This window comes from Pimephales promelas, chromosome 6 (assembly GCF_988280905.1).
Source record: "Pimephales promelas chromosome 6, fPimPro1.hap1.1, whole genome shotgun sequence".
NCBI classification, from domain to species: Eukaryota; Metazoa; Chordata; class Actinopteri; order Cypriniformes; family Leuciscidae; genus Pimephales; species Pimephales promelas.
This window is the reverse complement of record NC_142774.1, coordinates 7,710,254-7,730,579: the sequence shown is the minus strand read 5'-3', so window position 1 is coordinate 7,730,579 and position 20,326 is coordinate 7,710,254. Positions and strand designations below refer to the sequence as shown.

General features: G+C 36.0%; 1 protein-coding gene across 7 annotated transcripts in view; it reads right to left on the bottom strand.

Annotated features, from left to right (window-relative positions):
• sh3pxd2aa (SH3 and PX domains 2Aa) overlaps positions 1-20,326 on the bottom strand; it is a 115,530-nt gene that overhangs the window by 82,994 nt on the left and 12,210 nt on the right. For all 7 annotated transcript variants that reach the window (XM_039688375.2, XM_039688384.2, XM_039688410.2 and 4 more), the window contains exon 2: positions 15,596-15,676. In XM_039688375.2, coding sequence (XP_039544309.2) covers positions 15,596-15,676 — 81 coding nt within the window. The remainder of the gene's footprint in view (positions 1-15,595; positions 15,677-20,326) is intronic.

The following is a 20,326-nucleotide window of genomic DNA, read 5'->3' as shown; positions in this document are numbered from 1 at the left end:
AGGGTTGTTCAAATCCCTGACTTCAAGTATATAAGCAATAGTAATGCTTTAGCAAGCAGCACAAATAATCTGTTTGGGTACAGAGAAATAAACTCTCTGGCGTTGGTGTTTCAGTTGGCCATTATAAACAGCTTTCAAGCTGATCTAAGATCAGCTCTTCCCCATCCAAAACACTGGAGTGCCTGCATGTCTTAAATCAAGGTAAAACGCGACTGGTAGCCAAAGGGTGAGAGTAGTTACACTGATCCAAGAACGCAGTAAATCCCCTGATTACAGCATTACGGGCAGCTTTATTGATTCCATTTGAGTAAACAGTGTGAGAGATGGAGTAAAGCGAACGAGAAAAAAGAAAGAGAAAGCTTCATAGAGAGAGAGAGAACGCTGTTTTCCTTGAATTATTCTGTTGGCTGGAGCTCTGATTGACAGAACACACATGGATTCAATCGCGCACAATCACAAAAGCACCTCCACACATGAACACACACACATTTCTGGAACCTAATAGTGAGTGTGACTCACTCCAGGCCTGAACACACACATATACAGGTTACTAATGGACAGTGTGAATCAAGTCCGGACATGCATTAGTGAGCACAGTATCAGGTTTCAGGAGACATATGTGCACTTGGACTGACAACACACTTCCACATTTACACACTCAGTACAGTACAGTACAGATCAGGGTTCTTTGTGGTGGGAAGAGAGACTAAAAAATTGCAAAAACCCATGAAATCAAATTGTGTGTGTTCTGTAGATTTTACTCCATATGAGTTCCCTTTGAGGTTATATATGCTAGTGTACTTGATGCAGTGACGCATCTAAAAATTTTAGTCCTTCTTTTGCATGAAATCGAAAACAAAAATTCTGATCACTAAACCTGGACTGGTTGGTACGATATTTTTTTTTTTTTAAAGTCACCAAGGCAGCATTTATTTTACCCCAAAAAACAACAACAAAAAAAAAAAACAGTAGCCTACTATTGTAAAATATTATTAACATTTAAAATAGCTCTTTTCTATTTGAATATAGTTTCAAATCGAATTTATTCCTATGACGGTAAAGCTGAATTTTGTGGAATATCTGTGATACAGGATTCTTAGATTTAAAAAAAAAAGTTAAATAATTTATTTGAAATAAATAATTTTTTGCAATTATAATTGTCTTTACTATCACTGTCGATCAATGTAATGCATCCTAGCTAAATAAAAGTATTTTAAAGAAATCTAAATTAATACTGTGTAGATTTTTGTCCAATGCTCTAGAAAAAGAATGCCCCTCCCCCTAAACTCATTTAACGATTGTAATTTTAACACATTTTTGTAATTTTTTCCAATCTGAATTATTTTTATTCTTGATAATTTATCCTAAACCATTAAAGCATCAATTTACATAAGAAAGATTTTACACTGCTCATGTTTCATGAACGACGCTCAGTATGTTGATAAAACTGATAAATGTTACCCTTGCCAAGCGACCATTGTCAGTTGCTTGGCTACCATTTTTATCACACTGCATTCGCTATGACTTTAGCTCGTGTAGTAGGGCTGTCAAATGATTAATCGTGATTAATCGCATCCAAAATAAAACTAAAGTTTGTGTTTAAATAATGTATGTTGGTGCACTGTGTATAATTATTTTATATATATAAATACACAGAAATTAAGAAATATTTTCATGTATATATACTGTATATAGATTTATTTATAATTTATATTATATATAAATATAAATATACAGTAGATAAATAATATTTTTTTTCTTAAATATACATGCATGTGTGTGTATTTATATTTATACAAAATAATTATACACAGTGCACCCACATATATTATGTAAACACAAACTTTTATTTTGGATGCGATTAATCGCGATTAATCGTTTGATAGCCCTATCGTGTAGCATTTTGAAACAAGTCTGAAACCTTCAATAAGTAACACTGAACAAATTGTTCATCCATTCCTTCCAGCCTCCAATTATAGGAATAGCCCAGTTCTGTCATCGTTACACTCTAAACAATGCTGAGTTGTTTTAACCCAAAATTGGATAATATATGGACAAACCCAAAATGTTGAGTTAAAAATGTAACCCAACTTCAACTCTCCATTTTTAAACAAACATTTGGGTTTGTCCATAATTGACCCAAATTTGGGTTGAATAACCCAGCACTTTTTAGAGTGTACACAACTTTTTTAATGAAACCTCTTGCATTAAATACACTCTAAAAAATGCTGGGTTGTTTTAACCTAATTTTGTGTAAAATATGGACAAACCCGGCCATTGGGTTACATTTTTAAATGACATTTTTAACCCAATAGCTGGGTTTGTCCATATTTTACCAAAAATTGGGTTAAAACAACCCAGCATTATTTAGAGTGTATGAAATGTATTGACAAACTAAGCTCTATTGCAGGGTTCAAACCCAAACTTTTGGTTTTACCAGCCTTTTTTGCACCACCCAAAATTGCAACTTAGATCTGAGGTCAGTCTGAAATTGTAAGTTCAGCCAAGACAAAAAGAGAATCAATCCAATGCCCTTGATGTGACCCTAAGCATGACCCCGAAAACCAGACAAAGTTCTGTGGGATGTGCAATGACAGATTAACAGACGTTCTGTGTCATCAGAGACGCTTGATGCGACATCCATGTCCATATTAAAATTAATCACTCTGACACACACATTCCCAAATGTGTCACGTATTCCTCACCTGTCTCTTGTTACATTTGGCGGATGTGCCTGAAATCCACCCACGCACACACATAAACACATAAGATCTGAGACTAAAGAGAAGGAGAACATGAGTAACTGTGGGTGTCCACACAGATTATTTAAGCAGTATATGTAGGGCAGCCAGCAGCAGGGATGAAGACTTTTGGCAGTCTCCTCTGCCCACACCCAGATTTAGCCCCTGTTCTCCTCACTCTCTCCATATGAGGAGCCAGGACTGGCTTGAACCCCAAAGACAGCACACACACACACACACACAATCAGGACAGACTGTACTCTTACTGACGTTTGGACAGTGACACCACTGCAGACTGCTACTACACACTAGTTTAGTCTCACTGACTTGACACGTATAAGGAACTGTGTCGAGGTGGTTGAATATGGTGTGTATTCTGTAAAGAAACAGGAGATTGGCATGTCTTGGATTAGCGTGGTTACACATACGGTGTCACAATAAAAAAATATCTGAGAGATCTAGTATGCACCCTGTTATGGAAACTAAAAAAATAAATAAAATAAAAAATAAAAAGGTAACTGCAACTTCATATTTCACAATTAGAACATTGATTTTTAAAACTGTGAATTTATATCTCCTAATTTTTACTTTATCTTACAATAAAGGCTGCACGATTAATCAAAATAAGAGCGAAATCGTAATAATTCCTTTGTGAAATTGTCAAATTGCAAAAACTGTTATTTAATTATATAAAGTGTGAAGTGTGTCATTGTGTTCTTACACGTAAAAAGATCATTATCCAGGATCTCTTATTGGTTTTTAAATTCAAATTGCAATTTTTTATCAGAAAAAATAACAATTCAAATTTTTCCTCAAATCACGCAGCCTTATCTCATGCAAATTTTGCCATTGCAATTTTTTTCTCATAAATGTGACTTTATATATGATAAGGTGACAATATCTTGCAAAATTACTATACATCTTGCAATTGTGGCTTTGTTTAATAGCAACTTTAACTCACAAATTTCACAATTCTCATAATTTTGACTTTATATCTCATAATCTAACCTTATATCTTGGAATTTGACTTTAAATTTCACAATTCTCATAATTGTGACTTTATATCTCATAATCTAACTTTATATCTTGGAATTTGACTTTAAATTTCGCAATTGCAACTATGTGAGATATAAAGTCGCATTTACGAGATGCAATGCGCAATAGGACTTTATATATCGCAATGACGATATAAAACTTTATTTATCACAATACCCAAATAAAACTTTTAACCTAGCAATTGCGATTTAGTTTCTTGCAAATGCAACTTTATATCTCACAATATGACTATATCTCAGAAAATTACTTTAAATCTTGCAATTGCGATTTTGTTTCTCGTAAACGCGATTATTTCTCACAATGTGACTTTAAATCTCGCAATTGTGACTTTCTCGTAATAGCAATTTCCTCATAATCTTGCAATATACCAATAAAGTTCTTATAACTGTGACTTTATATCTCATAATGTGACTATATCTTGCAAATATGACTATATTTTGCAATTTGTCTTTCAATTTTGCAATTACAATATGTGAGATATAAAGTCATAAAGAAACGTGACCTTATATCTTGCGATATGACTTTAAATCTTGCAATTAAGATTTTGTTTCCTGTGAATGCAAAATTATATACTGTATATATCATAATGTGACTATATCTTGCAATATTATCATAAATCTTACAATTGCTACTTTGTTTCTCATAATAGCAACTGTACCTCACAATCTTGCAATATCACTTTAAACTTTTCAATTAAGTCACTTTAATGTGACTTGAAATCTCATAATGTGACTATACATCTCGCAATATGACTAAAAATTTCACAATTGCGATTTTTTGAAATGTAAAGAAGTAATTATGAGAAACAATGCGACTATATCTCACAATATGACTTTAACTCACACAAATCTTATATTGAGATTTTATCTCACAATGTGATTTTATTGTGATCCAAATTGTTATTGTATGACTTAAGATCCAACAATTATGATTTTACAATTAACTTTTTTTACACAATTTACCTTTTTTACTCTAAGATAAACCTGCTTTTACACCCATTTAATTCAAAGAACCAAAAGGTGATGAAAAAATGACAATGATACAAAAGCAACAGTAGGCAGTGGACCTTGAAAGAGCCTCAAATAGAAAAAGAAGCTCAGAACATGCTTTGAATGTTGAATGTCTATTAAATCGAGTGTGAGAGAAAGAGAGAGAGAACATGTGTGTGTATTCGTGTGCCAAAGGACTTTCCCCAGGAGAGTGGCAGTGCCCAAAGTAAGTGTGTGGCTGTGTGTGTGTGTGTGTGTACCAGGTGCAGAGAAAACCCCAGCAAATCTGGGTCACCCAAGAAAACCAACACTTCATATCTGGACATATAAACGTGACCTGATCTCATTCCTGCCAGCGACGTACTGTAATAACACATTCCACATCTGTCCATCACAAAGACTATATACATACAGAAACAGTGCTTCAAAGTCAGACACATTCACTATTCTGAGCCTCTGTAAATAATTTCCATGTTTTGTGCCAACCAGGCTAACTTCAGCACGTGGGATCAAACGGAGGAACACGCCCGTCCCAGCGACGGTGTGTGTGTGTAAATTGTACAGTGAGAACTCCAGAGGGAAGAGTTTAAACAAACAGAGTCCTCCCTTTCATAGAAGGACTTCTACAACTAACTCGGTTTAAAGCTGGCTTCCCGTGCACACCCTTCCTTTTGGGGTTTTGTGTGAGTGTTTGCCCAAATTTTAGACCAAAGAGAGATTCATTTATTTATACTGAGCGACCTTATTCACAAGATTTGTGCCACACAACTTAACATTATGACTAAAACATTCAATAACAGTGTGTGTGGTAGGTAACAAGAAGTCAGTAAATTAATTTGCACTGTGTTCCATGTCAAATAACCGAGTGAGCTACCTAGGCAACATTTTAAAGTCACCATGAAATCAAACCGTTCTTGTTTTTTTTTTATGGAATGTTGTGTTTTGTAATATAAATGATTTATCCGTGCACATCTTTTTTTAATTCATATTCCCTCATAATCTTCAATCAAAAAAATGTGCAGAGTCATCTCTTCTCTGATGTATTTACTGGCGTGAGGGCGGGACAACCTGTCACTCACATGAGTTCGACCAATAGCAAACCACAAGCATCCATCAATTCCACATGGACAATATCAAGTCCAGCCCTACATTGTAAAAAAAAAAATTACGGTAAAACACCGGCAGCTCCAGTTGCCAGAAATTTACCGTATAAAATACAGTAGCAAGACTTTACGGTAGCAAGGTTTTACAGACTTAACTTAAAATTTACAGAAATAAACCGTATTTCATTATCTGATAGGCTATACTGTTAATTTATCGACCTATTGAAGAATTGATATCTGTTTTGTACCATTGTAATACACTGACAATCAACAATCACAGCAGTGATGAGAGACACATGATATATATCGAAGCTCATCATATGCAGCTCTTCCACAAGAAACTTAATATTAATATATAGAATAAACATTAATTTAACAACATTAAATGTCACATAAAACCCTAATGTACGTAACTGATTAGAAAAAGACTACGCAAACTGAAACAGTTACTTTAACAAAAATACATCAAATGCGAAGTGGAATTGTGGGAATTTACTGTTTTTAACTGTAAATTATACAATGAGTTGTTCATTTTCACTTTCAAATACTGTAAATTTAACAATATTTTACAGTAAAATTACATGAAATGTACCATTAGATCTATCGCAGTTATTCACCGTATATAGTAGGAAAGGTTCTGTTAACCAATTAACGGTCTTTTACCGTTAAAATCACAATCTTTTTTTACAGTGTAAATTTTTTCTTGTTCGAGAAGCCATTTCACTCGGATATAAGTCACAACAGGAAAGAAACGACCAGCGCAATTTCCTTTTTAATGCCGATTTTATAGACAAAAGGCTATTTCAATAATTAGGCCGCAACATTATCCATTAGATCTATCGCAGTTATTTACCGTATATATAGTAAAGGTTCTCTTAACCAAGTAACGGTCTTTTACCGTTAAAATCACGATATTTTTTTTACAGTGTACATTTTTTCTTGTTCGAGAAGCCATTTCACTCGGATATAAGTCACAATAGGAAAGAAATCGCAACTTCCTTTTTAATGCCGATTTTATTCACAAAAGGATGTTCCAATAATTAGGCCGCAACATTATCCTTCTTTCTAAAATTCGTAATTTTAGTCAAATTTTAAGGCAACATCACAAGTATATTTTGGAAAAGAAGACAAAAATGAGGGTGAAAAAAATAAAAAGTAGTTTACTTACTAATAATAATAATTGTTTCATAGTTTCAAGTATTATAGCACAATCCTTTTATTATTATTTCTTTAAAAGATTATTATAATTTAGTCACTCACTGCAGCTTACATTCGTTTTTACATATAAAATCTCAGTCTCAGTTGTCTCCAATGAATCTGTCCCAAAACAGCTTAGATGTTGTCTGTGGTGCCATTGATGAATAGAAGGAAAACGATTTACTATTTTTATTCGAATAGCTCATCGGCTGGTTTCAGTCGTATAGCTCAAAGCTGCCGGCAGTACAGACTCAAAGTCTATGAAAACATCAAAAGACATCAGAGAGGTGGTCAGAAGCCCAGAGTCTGGCACCAACACAGAGAAATGCACAACAAACCCACATTCAGACGAGTACACACACAAACATGACCACAGCAAACACATCAAAAGAGTCCCACTTCATTACTAGAACCAAAGCATCCATCACAACACTCGTCCAGATCACACATCCTGTTACACAAATCTTTACATCCAATGCTTATTGGATTTGGAAGCTCTGCAATTATGTTGCATTTAAAAGAGTAGTTCACTTTAAAAAAAAAAAACTTTTGCTGATAATTTACTCGCCCCCAAAAAGAAATGAAGGTTTTTGATAAAAACATTAAAGAATTTTTTCCATATAATGGATTTCAATGTACCCCAACGTTTCAAGGCCCAAATGACAGTTTCAGTGCAGCTTCAAAGCGCTTTAAACGACACCAGACGATGAATAAGGGTCTTATCAAGCGAAAAGATCGCTCATTTCCAAAATAAATAAAACATTTTAAGTTTTATAAACCCAAATGGTCGCCTTGCTCTGTTCATCAAAATGAACAAATCTTTTTTCGAGTCATTTCGTTCGTTGAGCATTTGTGCTTTTATAAATCAAATTATATCATTTTAAATAATAGTATGATAAAAAAAAAAAACAATAAAAAAATAAAGAAGCATCAAGTCCAGATATTTATTTATGGAAGTTAAATAAATTTAGTTATTTAATGAAAAAGAGTTGTTCATATTGAAATGAAAAGATAATTTCTCTCACTCTCTCTCTCTCTCTCTGGTTGGTTTCGAAACCCATAAAATAAACAATTAAATAAAACCAGAGTAGAATGAAAACCCCCTTCTACATGGACTTGACTATGAAACACTAAATTTAGTCTCTCTTGCACACTGGCCTCAGATCAGGGGCCAAGGGCAACTTCTCTCTTCACCACAGGCTCAAAACCCTCCATTGTGACAACCCTTTGAGCACAAGGCCAGTGTGTCTCTGAAGTGTAGGTGCCGGTCTCCTGACTACAACTCGGCCTTGCTCATGAAACAGGCCTTTATCCAGCTTCAACAATCAAGCTCCTTTTTCCCACTGACATCAGTACAGTAGGCAGAGCTGAGAGTCCCAGAACACCACCAAAGTGCTGAGGCCATTGGCATGCCTGTAATGCCTTGGGGTCTATACACCCATTTTGGACTTTCGGGCCGGGCCGGGATGCCTACACATTCCCAAAACTAGATTGAATGACCCTCCATTTGCCAGAGCACGTACTGAGGAGATCCTCCAGTGTCAGACGGATTCATTTTGACTGGTGAGGAATACAGAGCAGGCGGAGCTAATAACAAAAAGTTGTATATCTATAATCTAAACTAAATATCAATGACATTTTACCAGACCTGGAAGCGAAAAAAGGCATCCAATATTGTCAAGACCTATTTTTGGGATAGTGTTCTACAGTGGTTGTAGATGTAAACGGTCTTAATCAGTATTGATTTTGGCAATACTTGTCAGGTTTGTGCAGGTTGCTGAAGACAAGGGAACTTCAATGTAGCGAATTTATTTACAACCCAAGCTTCCAGAAACATCCAGAAACAAAGGAAAGAACTCCAGGACTTCAGTACACACAACTATACATGAACGATGACGACCAACAAACACTGAGGGAAAACACAGGGCTTAAATGTGCTGGGGCTAACGGGATAATTAACAAGAATTTCTAATTAAACGGACAGGGAAAACTAACAGGACTAAACCAAAATCACAAAGACGGGGGGAAACAAGATCACAGAACTAAACTGGGGTGCGTTTCCCGAAAGCATCGTTAGCAAACTATGTTCGCAAGTTCCATTGTTACCAATAGAGTTCAGTGGAAATTGTGACCAACTCGCGACCATAGTTTTCTAACGATGCTTTCGGGAAACGCATGCCTGAACACATCGAAACCGTGACAATACTGGCATGTATTGTTTTTTTGCTAAAATATATCAATACAATTTTATTAAAATTGTTTTTAAAAAATATGAAAAACTATAAAGATAAGATAGTAGCTACTTGTTAAATAGATTACTCTAAAACATTGTTTGTATATAAAACAATATGATAAAATGAAATGATTAGTATTTTACTCCAAATGTTTTTATTGGTTTTAAATGAGAATACAAAATAACACATCATAAACAGTATTTTTATAATAGTATTTTAAAAAATATAAAATAAAGTGAATAAAAAAAATATATATATAAGATAGTACTTGTTAAAAAGATGTCTCTAAAATATTATTTCTAATATATGTATAATTATTGCCTCGAAAATACCTAAAATACACCATTAAAAAAATTATTTCCATTCAAACTTAAAACTAAAATAAGACAGTATTGTTAAAAAGATGCCTTCATAAATATAAAATAAAATAAATAATTAAAATAAAAATGTCAAATGAAAATAAATAAAGATAAAATAAGATAATACTTAATAATAAAATGAAACAAAACTAAACAAGTCAGTGCAGAAAGAAGGATTTAATGGCTAAAAAGATCCATATTGAGAGAGACTGCACCTTAAAATCAGTCATTATATCCCAGTTTGACACCTATAATACAAACAATACCCCCATTTCCACAAAATCAAGGGTTTTCAGGTTTTCAAGAAAGTGCAGCAATCAAACGAATGCAGTCCCTATGCACAACTTCAAGAGCCTCTCATTCGATGCATGTTAAATCCTGCAGTCAGCTGGTCTTGGTTTGGTCTTGAACGGCTTAGACTGACAGCTTAGATGAGAGGAAAATGCAAAGCAGATGTCTTGACTATGCTGTTTTGTCAGGTGTATTATTGTCCTCATCTCAACCAGCTTAGAAGCCCACACAATGACGCTGGGGAGCCTGCATGTATGTCCAGACTTTCAGATCAAGAACTCTACGATAGTAAATCTGAAATTATCATTACTCCAGTCTTCAGTGTCACATGATCCTTGAAAAACCATTTTATGTGACGATTTGCAAGAAACATTACTTATGTTTAAAATGGTTAAATATTTGTGGAAACCATTTTCTTTCATGATTCTTTGATAAATGGACAGTTCAAAACAACAGCATTTATTAAAATTTTGTAATATTATCAATGTCTTTAGGCTACTGTCACTTTCTCGTTTTTTTATTGCAGACCACAAACATTTAAACGCTAGTGTAGACCGATCATTACAAAACATTTGTAGTCTGTCAGTAATTATGAAATAAAAAATAATAATAAGATATACAACATTGAAATATACTGTAATAAAAACAGTCCTGTCAATCCAAATCCTACTATTAACATGTTGTTAGCACACTAAAACGTCTCAAAAAAGGTTACTGTGTGTCTCTAGATTCATGCCATTTAAAGTATGTCTATTCAAAATATAAAAAATCTGGATAAACTCAACCTTTGACTGGATGACTACACGAAAGCATGCTGACACCTTCCTAACGCCGTCTGTTACCTTTTTTTGATACCTGTTTATTATTTAGAATAGCTACAAAAATAAGTTAAGAAAAGAAGACAAATTTAGAGTTATAGGGTCAAAAATTCAGGGGGATGGTGCATTATGCAGAAATCGGGACTCTGCAGTGCTGTACGATAAGATGAAGACCTGAGCTTAGTACAGTACTGGAGCCCTGCCAGAGTACTTGACAATGAGACACAACCACCTCCTCTAAGGAGAGGAGTCACCTAAACAACAGAGGTCACCTCTTAACATTCTGCTCACAATACTTCATATCCTTTTGGGATAAAGAATCCACTATACCCAGTCTCCAAGCTTTGAGACAGAGGCAAGCTTCCATTTACATAACATCACAAAACTGCCACTAGTCCACAGTTTAAGCCTGAGTTCGCTATACATAAGCTCTGTGGGTGGCTGTTCCGCAGAGACCAAAGAGGACAAAATAAACCTGAAACTTTAAACAAGAACCTAGAAGTACAAACAATACAGGCTTCCTGATATACATCCAAGAATATACACCCACCGCGTATGACCATAGTGCTTGCTTGATAATCATATTTCACTGTGCAATGTGCATAACCATTGGCAAAACATTTAGATGACTCTAGCTATGGTTTCTAGCACATAGGAAGTGGAAAAACATGGCTATTCCTACATTATATCTCCCCCCAAAAAAATTTTTCACTGCAGTTTTAAGCTCAAACACTATTGGCATTAAAACACCAACAACATTTTTTTTCCTCCATGCAATATACTATAATATCAACTCAAAACACAAATGTGTTTTTGTTTCACGTTTGCTTTTGTTGACAAGCGCAGTAAAGCACTAACCTTTTAGCAGTGTAGTCGAGACCACCTCACTCGAGAGAGAGAGAGAGAGAGTCGAGTCCGAGTTAAGACCGAGTCCATAGAGAGTCGAGTCCAAGTCGAGTCCAAGACCAGAGACGGTCGAGTCCGAGTCGAGACCGAGACCAGTGAGGGTTGATTACCTAATTTACTTTTATTTACTTAGAGAAATCCTTTTTTTATTTTACTGAATTTACTTAGAGTTTAAAAAATATGATCAGTTTAGGGTAAAAAGGCCGCATAGTAGGTGGTGTTAAAAGTAATTTTATTACAATTTGTCATGCGCAGTTGTGCACTAGAAAATCACCAATCACTGGGCGTGTCAATCAATTTAAAGAAATATTTTATTAATATACATTAATAATCATGAAAAATATTTTAAATTGAACTCGAGTGGACTCGGGAATAAGTCCGAGTCCTAAAAAAAAAAAAATGTTAGAGTACGAGTCAATTCCGAGTCCAAATGCACACGAGTCCATGACAAGACCAAGACCATTAAAATATGGTCTCGAGACCGAGTCCGAGACGAGTCCGAGTCTCGAGTACTACAACACTGCCTTTTAGCGCCGCTCACCGGACATCTCATTTCTGAACTGCCGCAAAACATACAACAACCAACTTAATAAATGTTACCATTCACATTCATCTGTTTCGGATAAAACATGCAAGAAGCAACGTAATATCATTTTACAGCAATGTCACCACAGACTTGTTTTTTCCCCAGTGTGGTAGAAGAGAAATAATGCTGCTAATGTACTAAAGCCATAATCATTCTTTCCAAACATTCAAAACACTTCCTGCAGTTATATTATAGTGTAAAAGCATTATTATTGGGGCTTTTTTTTTACTTTTGAATTCTTACCAAGGCTAAGTTACCAAAACATAGTTTTGTTGCACTAGCAACTGCAGTCGCATGGCTATTACATAGGCTATAGACCATTTCACAAGATGTAAACAACACTGGTCCAGAAGCACTTCTGTTTCAGTTTTTTAACACTACATAAAAGCTGGGATAAAATACAACCAACAGAACATATAAAACTGAATCAAAAAGTTAAACAAACATCTTTAAGATTTTTTCTTTCCATGTGAAATAAAGAAAACAGGAAGTGTTTCTGGACCAGTGTTGTTTACATCGTACAAAATGGTCTATAGTTACCATGGTAAATGTTTGTAAGGGAAAATTAAAGGATTTTCCAGAATATGCTGGCGTTTGTCAGTACAATTAAGGCCGAACTTGCAGACGTCTCACATTTGGGTTTGTCCAACTGTTTGGACAACTAAAGGCCTCAGCTCAGCTAACAGAAAATTAGCCAAATGAAAGCAAAGCACAGGACTTTATTCTTGGCCAGCGTGAATTACTTTATTTTAAATGAACTGTGGAGCGTTAAAGAATGATTGAATAGTGTTTAACCAGCGGTCAGTCTGTGGGAAGCTTTTAAGCACAATTCACATGTTTAGCTTGGAGTTCAACTACACTTATCATGCAATGCTAATGCTAACCAACAGCGCATTGGCAGTAACACTGAAAGCTAATGAGTTCTTACATTATGACTGCTCTAATACACAACAAAAACAACTTTAGGCACATTTAAGAAATGGTTTATTACTCCCTCTCCCTCTTATTCTCTTACAAAACACTAGATGTAAACTTGTAATAGTCCACATATGGGGAAAATAAGCCTTTAAAACATTGTTTATGCTCTTACTACACACTATTGTCCAAGAGTCTCTTATGCTCACCAAGGCTGATCAAAAACACAGTAATATTGGGAAATATAATTACTATTAAAATAAATATTTTCTATTTAAATATATTGTAAAATGCTTTTTATTCCTGTGATGTAGAGCTAAAATTTTCAGCATCCAGTCTTCAGTGTCACATGATCCTTCAGAAATCATTCAAATGATTATTTGATGCTCGAGAAACTGATGTGCTGCGTAATATGTTTGTGGAAACCGCGATACTTTTTAAGCATACTTTGAAGAACAGAAAGTTTTTGAACAGCATTTATTTAAAAATCTTTTGTAACGTTATAAATATCTTTACTGTCACTTTGGTTAATTGAATGCATCCTTGCTGAATAACATTAGAAGTTTCTTCAAAAAAATTACTGACCCCAAACTTTTAAACAGTAGTGTACTATCCAAAACCAAACTAAGCCTCTAAACTACTTAAGCCATGAAGCACAGCCGGGTGCGTTATTTATACTTTCTTAGAATGATCTGAAACATCTGCTGACACCTCATAAAATGCACATCCCTCTTCCTAATGTTTGTTATTGTTCCTGTCGTCTATCCCACATGGAGAGGCAGGAACTCAAGTGGAGGGAAGTGATTGACCGAGTTAGTCGCCCTCTCAGCCCTTATCAATGGAGGCTTTGACTTCATCCCTCCGCCCTGTACACAACATGGCCGCCATTAGCTCCCGTGTGAGACACTGGAGTCTTTGAGACAAAACTAACCACTAACAACCTCAACAGACTATAGATGTGTAGAAGAGCCCAAGGGGAGCCCAGAACTCCCTACACACACAACTACAAAAAAACACATTACACACATACACATACCGTGAATTTGCTAGATGTTGATGTACGCTGATGTATATCATAGTACTATGTTGTTTTAACCAATCAGTTTCCATTTTTATTTATTTATTTATTTATGTATTTTTGCAGGGATTGTAACCACAAAGAGGAATTTTAAGCTGATAAAATATAAAATTTTCAGAAATGTAAAAAACGGGACAACACTATTTTAAAATAACCTGACGAAACCCTGCAAATAAAGTGGCATCAACATGTTACCTTGTCAAAAACCAAGGTGTTTCCATGATACATATCCAAAAAATATGGCACTACTATGGTTTAAGTTAAAAAACAACAACATGGTAATACTAAAGTACATTATTAAAAAAATGGTATTACCATGAAGTACACTACTGTTCAAAAATGTGATTTTTATTTAGCAATGGACACAATAAAAATGGTAAAGACAGTTACAAAAGAATTATTTCAAATAAATGCTGCTCTTTCTGTTCATCAAAAAATCCTGAAAAGAATCTCATCACAGTTTCCACAAAAATTAAGCAACAGTTTTCAAAATTTTAAATAATAAGCAATGTTTTCAGAATATTGTAAAGATTTCTGATCATGTGACTCAGAAGATTTTGATGCTAAAATATATTTTATAATATATATTTTAAAATATATTAAAATGAAAAATAATTGTATAAATAATAGTCACAATATTACTGTTTAAAAAAAAACATTCCCATTGTAATGCTAATAAAATGTTACTTTTTAGCACTTTTGTTAGTGCTAGCCACAAATAAAAATACACATATCCACTATGTTCACAAAGACATGCTTACACTGCAACTAAATGTGCGCAGTCATCCGAACCCTATCCACGTCCTCACACACATGATCTTTCTTCCCAGACTTTACAGAGGGGCCTGCTGCACCTGAAGGGTTGGGTGTGAACGCTGCGGTCCCTCCATTCTACTTCCAAAGCAAATACTGTTATTGGCGGAGGTGACCTGAGAGCTCTGTTACAGAGTTAAGACTTTAATTTGTAAAATACACCCATAAATGTCATTCAGAGTAACCCCTTTGCTGCGGACATGCTACATTAAATAGCATTAGTCTCATATCACATTCTTTCGTCCCCATATTAATAATTGTCCTCTAACTTCCCACTGCTGTGGGAATAAAAATACACTGTTATTGATGTGTAATGCTAATAGAGCATATTTAAATGTAAGAAACAAGGAGAAATAGGAGTTCAAACATAGCCTTGGCTTGCGTAAGCCCAACAATAAAAAGACATTAAACTCAATGCTGAGGTGACACCTGAAAAAATAATATAAAAGTAAAGTAAAAGAAGATAGACCGAGAGAGAATTCGCAACTGTTAAACTTAAGTGAGCCTACCTGAAGGTCAAAGAATTTACTGTATCTTCTGTAGATGATGTGGGATGTGGAGTCAGAGTATGTGACATTAATGAGATACACCTGAAAAGAGAAAAAGACAAGAAGACAATTAGATTCTCTACAACTTAATCTACAGTTTAGTTAAAAATGCATTTCAATATAGTCAAGTTTACACCAAACAATAATGATGACTCTAAAATTATAGGATCTGTTCTAATTCTATGAGAATATAACTGCCCATGACTTCTGTTGGGGGGGGGGTGTAAACTCTAAAACTAGATCAACCCAAAACTAATGTTTAAGAGCAAACATTTTGAAGATTGGCCGATCGGCTGTCGATTCATTAAATGATAAGCCGCTCTGGTCTCTTTCCCTGCGTACCGCCTTAGCAGGCGTTAGCTTTTTTTTGCTAACTTTGGAGGCTTGCTGGAGATTGTCCGATTTCGGCAATCCTATAAGATCATTAAAGCTGCAAGCAACGATGAAAGGGCCCTCGCACCCGTGCTATTGCCACCCGGTGGCTTTTGGAAGAGCACGGTGGGCAATGTGCTTTTAATAGCGACAGTGGTAATTACGAGAGTAACACTAAATACTCCACAAGTACTCCACAGCGACTCTAGGGGTCGCTGTTTGACAAAAACAGAATTCCTGCGTAGTATGCCTTTAAGATTACACTCACCAAATTTGAAGATCAGATTAAAATTGTAGAAGGAGTTTGTTAAAGTATGAGGCTTGAAAATGGCAAAAACTGCACAAAAATCAGAGAGGAAGATCAAAATGGCTGACTTCCTGTTGTGTTTAGGGCTACGCTCCAAGATACTTTTTTTTGTAGGTATTGGGTCATTACATGTACCGAATTTTGTACACGTACGTAAAACGTAGCGGGAAGCTTTTATAGGTGCCGCTAGTTCGCCAGTTCTGATGCGTTTGCAAATTTTCGTTTCGTGCATGTTTAGGCCCTCAAAAATGCAATTCATTTTGGAGGATAATAATAATAAACAGAGCAATTCCAAGAGGGACCTCACGCCATCAGTGCTCAGGCCCTAATTACAAATCACACTGTACGACATTGATCTAATACACTCGGGTACGACATGTATTTAAACTGTACGATGATGACATTTATTGAATCGTAGACTACAACGCAAGGAAGTATAGAAGAATAAAATGGCATCAGCATGTGCTAGTGGTAAACAAGTAGAGAAAGAAAAATTGTATGTATGCTGAAAAAAAGAACAGGAAACGAATTGAAGAGAATATGTGGTCATGGCTATGGAGAACAGGCCAGCTTGGCAAGCCAATTTTGCAAATGGAGCATGAGGTAAGTAGTTTTAAGTTTTAGCGCCATGTCAAGTTGATCAATACGCCATTTAGGAGTCATGACCAACGAAATCAACACGATTGGTCATCTTTCGTCTGGGACAGCTAAAATCATACAATGTAGCGGGGATTAAAGTGGCTTTGAGTGTGATCTTTTCCAGCTGATGAACGATTGACAGAGAGCCAATCAGAATCCATTCTGATGAAGTGCACAAGCATTTAAAACGTTAGACGACAATCTCAAGAGTGTGAGATAAATAATGGCATCACAGCATTGACTGGTCAGTGGAAACACCAGTCAGGGACAAGTATTTCCTACACATATACAGAAGAAAAGGTTCTATATAGAACCTTAAAAGGTTCTATCAGTGCTACGTATTTCTATACACTCTTAAAAAAAAGGGTTCCTCTGGGTTCTATATAGAACCCTAGGGGTCCATACTTGGCCAATAGAACCTTTTACCAAAAAAAAAATGGTTCTATATTGAACCATTTTGGAGTTCCATATATGAAGCGATGGATGGAACCATTTCTGGTTCTAAATAGAACCATTTCTTCTAAGATTGTGCCCAATAAATCCAGCTCTATTGTCCTGCAAGAAAAATCATGATCAGTGTAGTTCCTCCACAAGGCCACAAACAGACAACATGACATCATGCAAAACCGAGCACTCGGTGGAAACAAAGATGAGGGGAACTCCTGTTTGCAGGAATTTCCCCCTGGATGGGATAATTGCAGGGTGCCTCTGCCCTGCACCGACTCAGCAAAGGACAGAACAGGATCCGTCTTTCACGACACACTGAACACATACAGTAAGTGTGTAATATCACAGGCTCATTTCAGCATAATATTCCGACCACAGCTCTCCAAGCATCAAGCCTACAGAACAGCGTGTTGACATCTTCTCTCTGGGGTCTAAACAGTAACGTCAAGCCCATTCAAGGTCTTCTCCTCTGTGAGCAGCATGTGTGAGCTGATCCTGGAGGTGCATCTGGAAAGCTGTATTTATGACACTTAGGATCTAACAGCTTTGGTATTTTGCTGTGTTCTCTAGTGATCTCCTGTCAACTGGCCAACTGATGTATGAAGTAGCCACATGGTATAATGTGTATCTGCATAAAATGGCCCTAGATGTGCACGAGATAGACAATGCATCAGTAAGAATTGCCACATTTTTGGTCTTTTTACCATGGTCGCCAACAAAATACCAGTTACTACAGTTATTAGTGATTTACTTACTTTCAGAATAGCATATCACTCTCTGCTGAATACTGTGTTGCATAATGCATGCTCAACTTGATATCCACTTAACTGCTTCAAAACCCAAAACTTGTGGGGTTTGTTGATAGGAGGTGTTGCTTTTCTGATTTCAAAGACAAAAAAAAGACAGAGATATCAAAAGAGCGACCTAATCATTGACAGGGGGCAATAAGTAACTACCTAGCAACCACTGAGAACACCCTAGCAACATGCAAACAACACAGAGTATTGCACCTAGCAATGACTCAGAATAGGTTTAATTGACCAAATTTGCTTAAAATATTTTTGTTCCATTGGAAAAAACAGGACTTCATATAAATACAAGATAGAGAAAGCTAAATGTATAAGAAATACAGTTTACACAATTATATTAATTTAGCATTGTGGCCTTAAGTTTTACACCTAGCAAAGCACTAGCAATCACATAGCAATACACTGCCCAGATAGCAAACTGACATTGAATCAATGTGGAAACATGACATCGAAACAACGTTGATCCGACATCGTTTTGCTCATCGAATTAACGTTGAACCAACGTCAGACGCGCCATTCTTTCAAAACTAACGGAAAATCAACTTGAAATCAACGTTGTTTCAACATTATGAAAGCAAACCAATTTTCGATTTTCATTTAGCTTTGAAGAATGCCGCGTCGTTAATTCGATGAGCAAAACAATGCCAGATCAACGTTGTTTCGATGTCATGAGAGACGTCGTTTCCACGTTGATTCAATGTCAGTTTGCTGTCTGGGTGAGAACCCGCCTAGCATTGTGGCAACCTAGCGATCACCTTGTACACACAAGTAACCAAATTGCAACACCCTATCAACCCATAGGATCATGGAGTTTTACACTTACATTGCAGTAACAGTAACTCCAAAGAGATTGTTCTAAATGTTATGAAACCCTTTCCGATTCTACTGAACCCTGAGGACTGAGCACATGGATAGCGAGCACATTGGACATCTGTTGCGTAACAAAGTCATTTCAAATAGTAGCAGATAATGCAAAAAAAAATGTTTATATTTCACAGTATGTTTAGCGCAATTGAGTCTGGGTTCAATTATAACACAAGCAACAGTCAAAGATTACGTCATGGGCTATAAAGTGGAAAGAGACTTCAGCTTTACTGTGTGTAATAAAACATGACGGCTATCATATGAAACAAGCAGATGTTTGTGGCGGGGAGAGGGAGAGACAGATAGACATGCTTGTGAATATCTGCACTGTGCCAGGTTAAAGTGCCCCCTCTGTTAGTTGAATGCTGGGAATCGGCCTTGGCTAAACCGCCACACGCTGTTTCCCACTGTGTGTGTGCAGCTATCCAAACAGATATATAGATATGCTCATCACACACAGCGTGCCTGGAAAAGTGTGTGAATGTGTGAGAGAGAGTGCATGAGATGCTTTCTTTGAAAGCATGTGCCAAATAGTCACTCCATGTATGCATATGTGTGTGCGTGTTTGAGTTATTTAAAGACCTCTGACCGGACTGGCATCTTTGGTTGCTGATTCTGCCCTTCCTTGCTCAACTGTAATTTGTAATTTCACCACAGAGAGCAGCCTCAATCGTGTCTGTGTGCTTGTGTAAGATGCAAACTCATCAAATCTCTGTCTTGATTGGCTGATGGGATCATCCTCATGGTAACCACAGTGGAAAACCCACGCCCAAAATATCAAGCGTAACTTCGCTGTCCCAGAGAGCAAAAATAGCACTGAAACAGCACCGACTAAGCCAACAGAACATCCACCACGAGCGAAATTTCAAAACCAAACTATGTTCACAATCTTTCTGACTTTTACATTTTCTAAAATGGAAAATGTCCTTAGGTTTTTGACTGAACAATGCTAATTAAATCGTGCAAGCTACAGCAGTAACGTTTTCTTTCAGTCCCAAGTGTCCCAAGATCTGGTTGAGTTGCATTAGCAGTGTGTTCTTGAAAATTGCTGTTAAAAAGAACTATTCTTCTAACCACAGCTCCTCGTGAGTTTGCGAAGCTGTTTGCGAATGTTCATTGGAACTATGGTTTCGTAACTATGTTGGAAACAACGGAACTTACACCTTATCTAGTCTTACGTCTCATCTAGTTACTTTTATAAAACGGTTAGTTCCCAATCTTGATTCTGATTGGTCAATAGCTGTGCTTTATTCA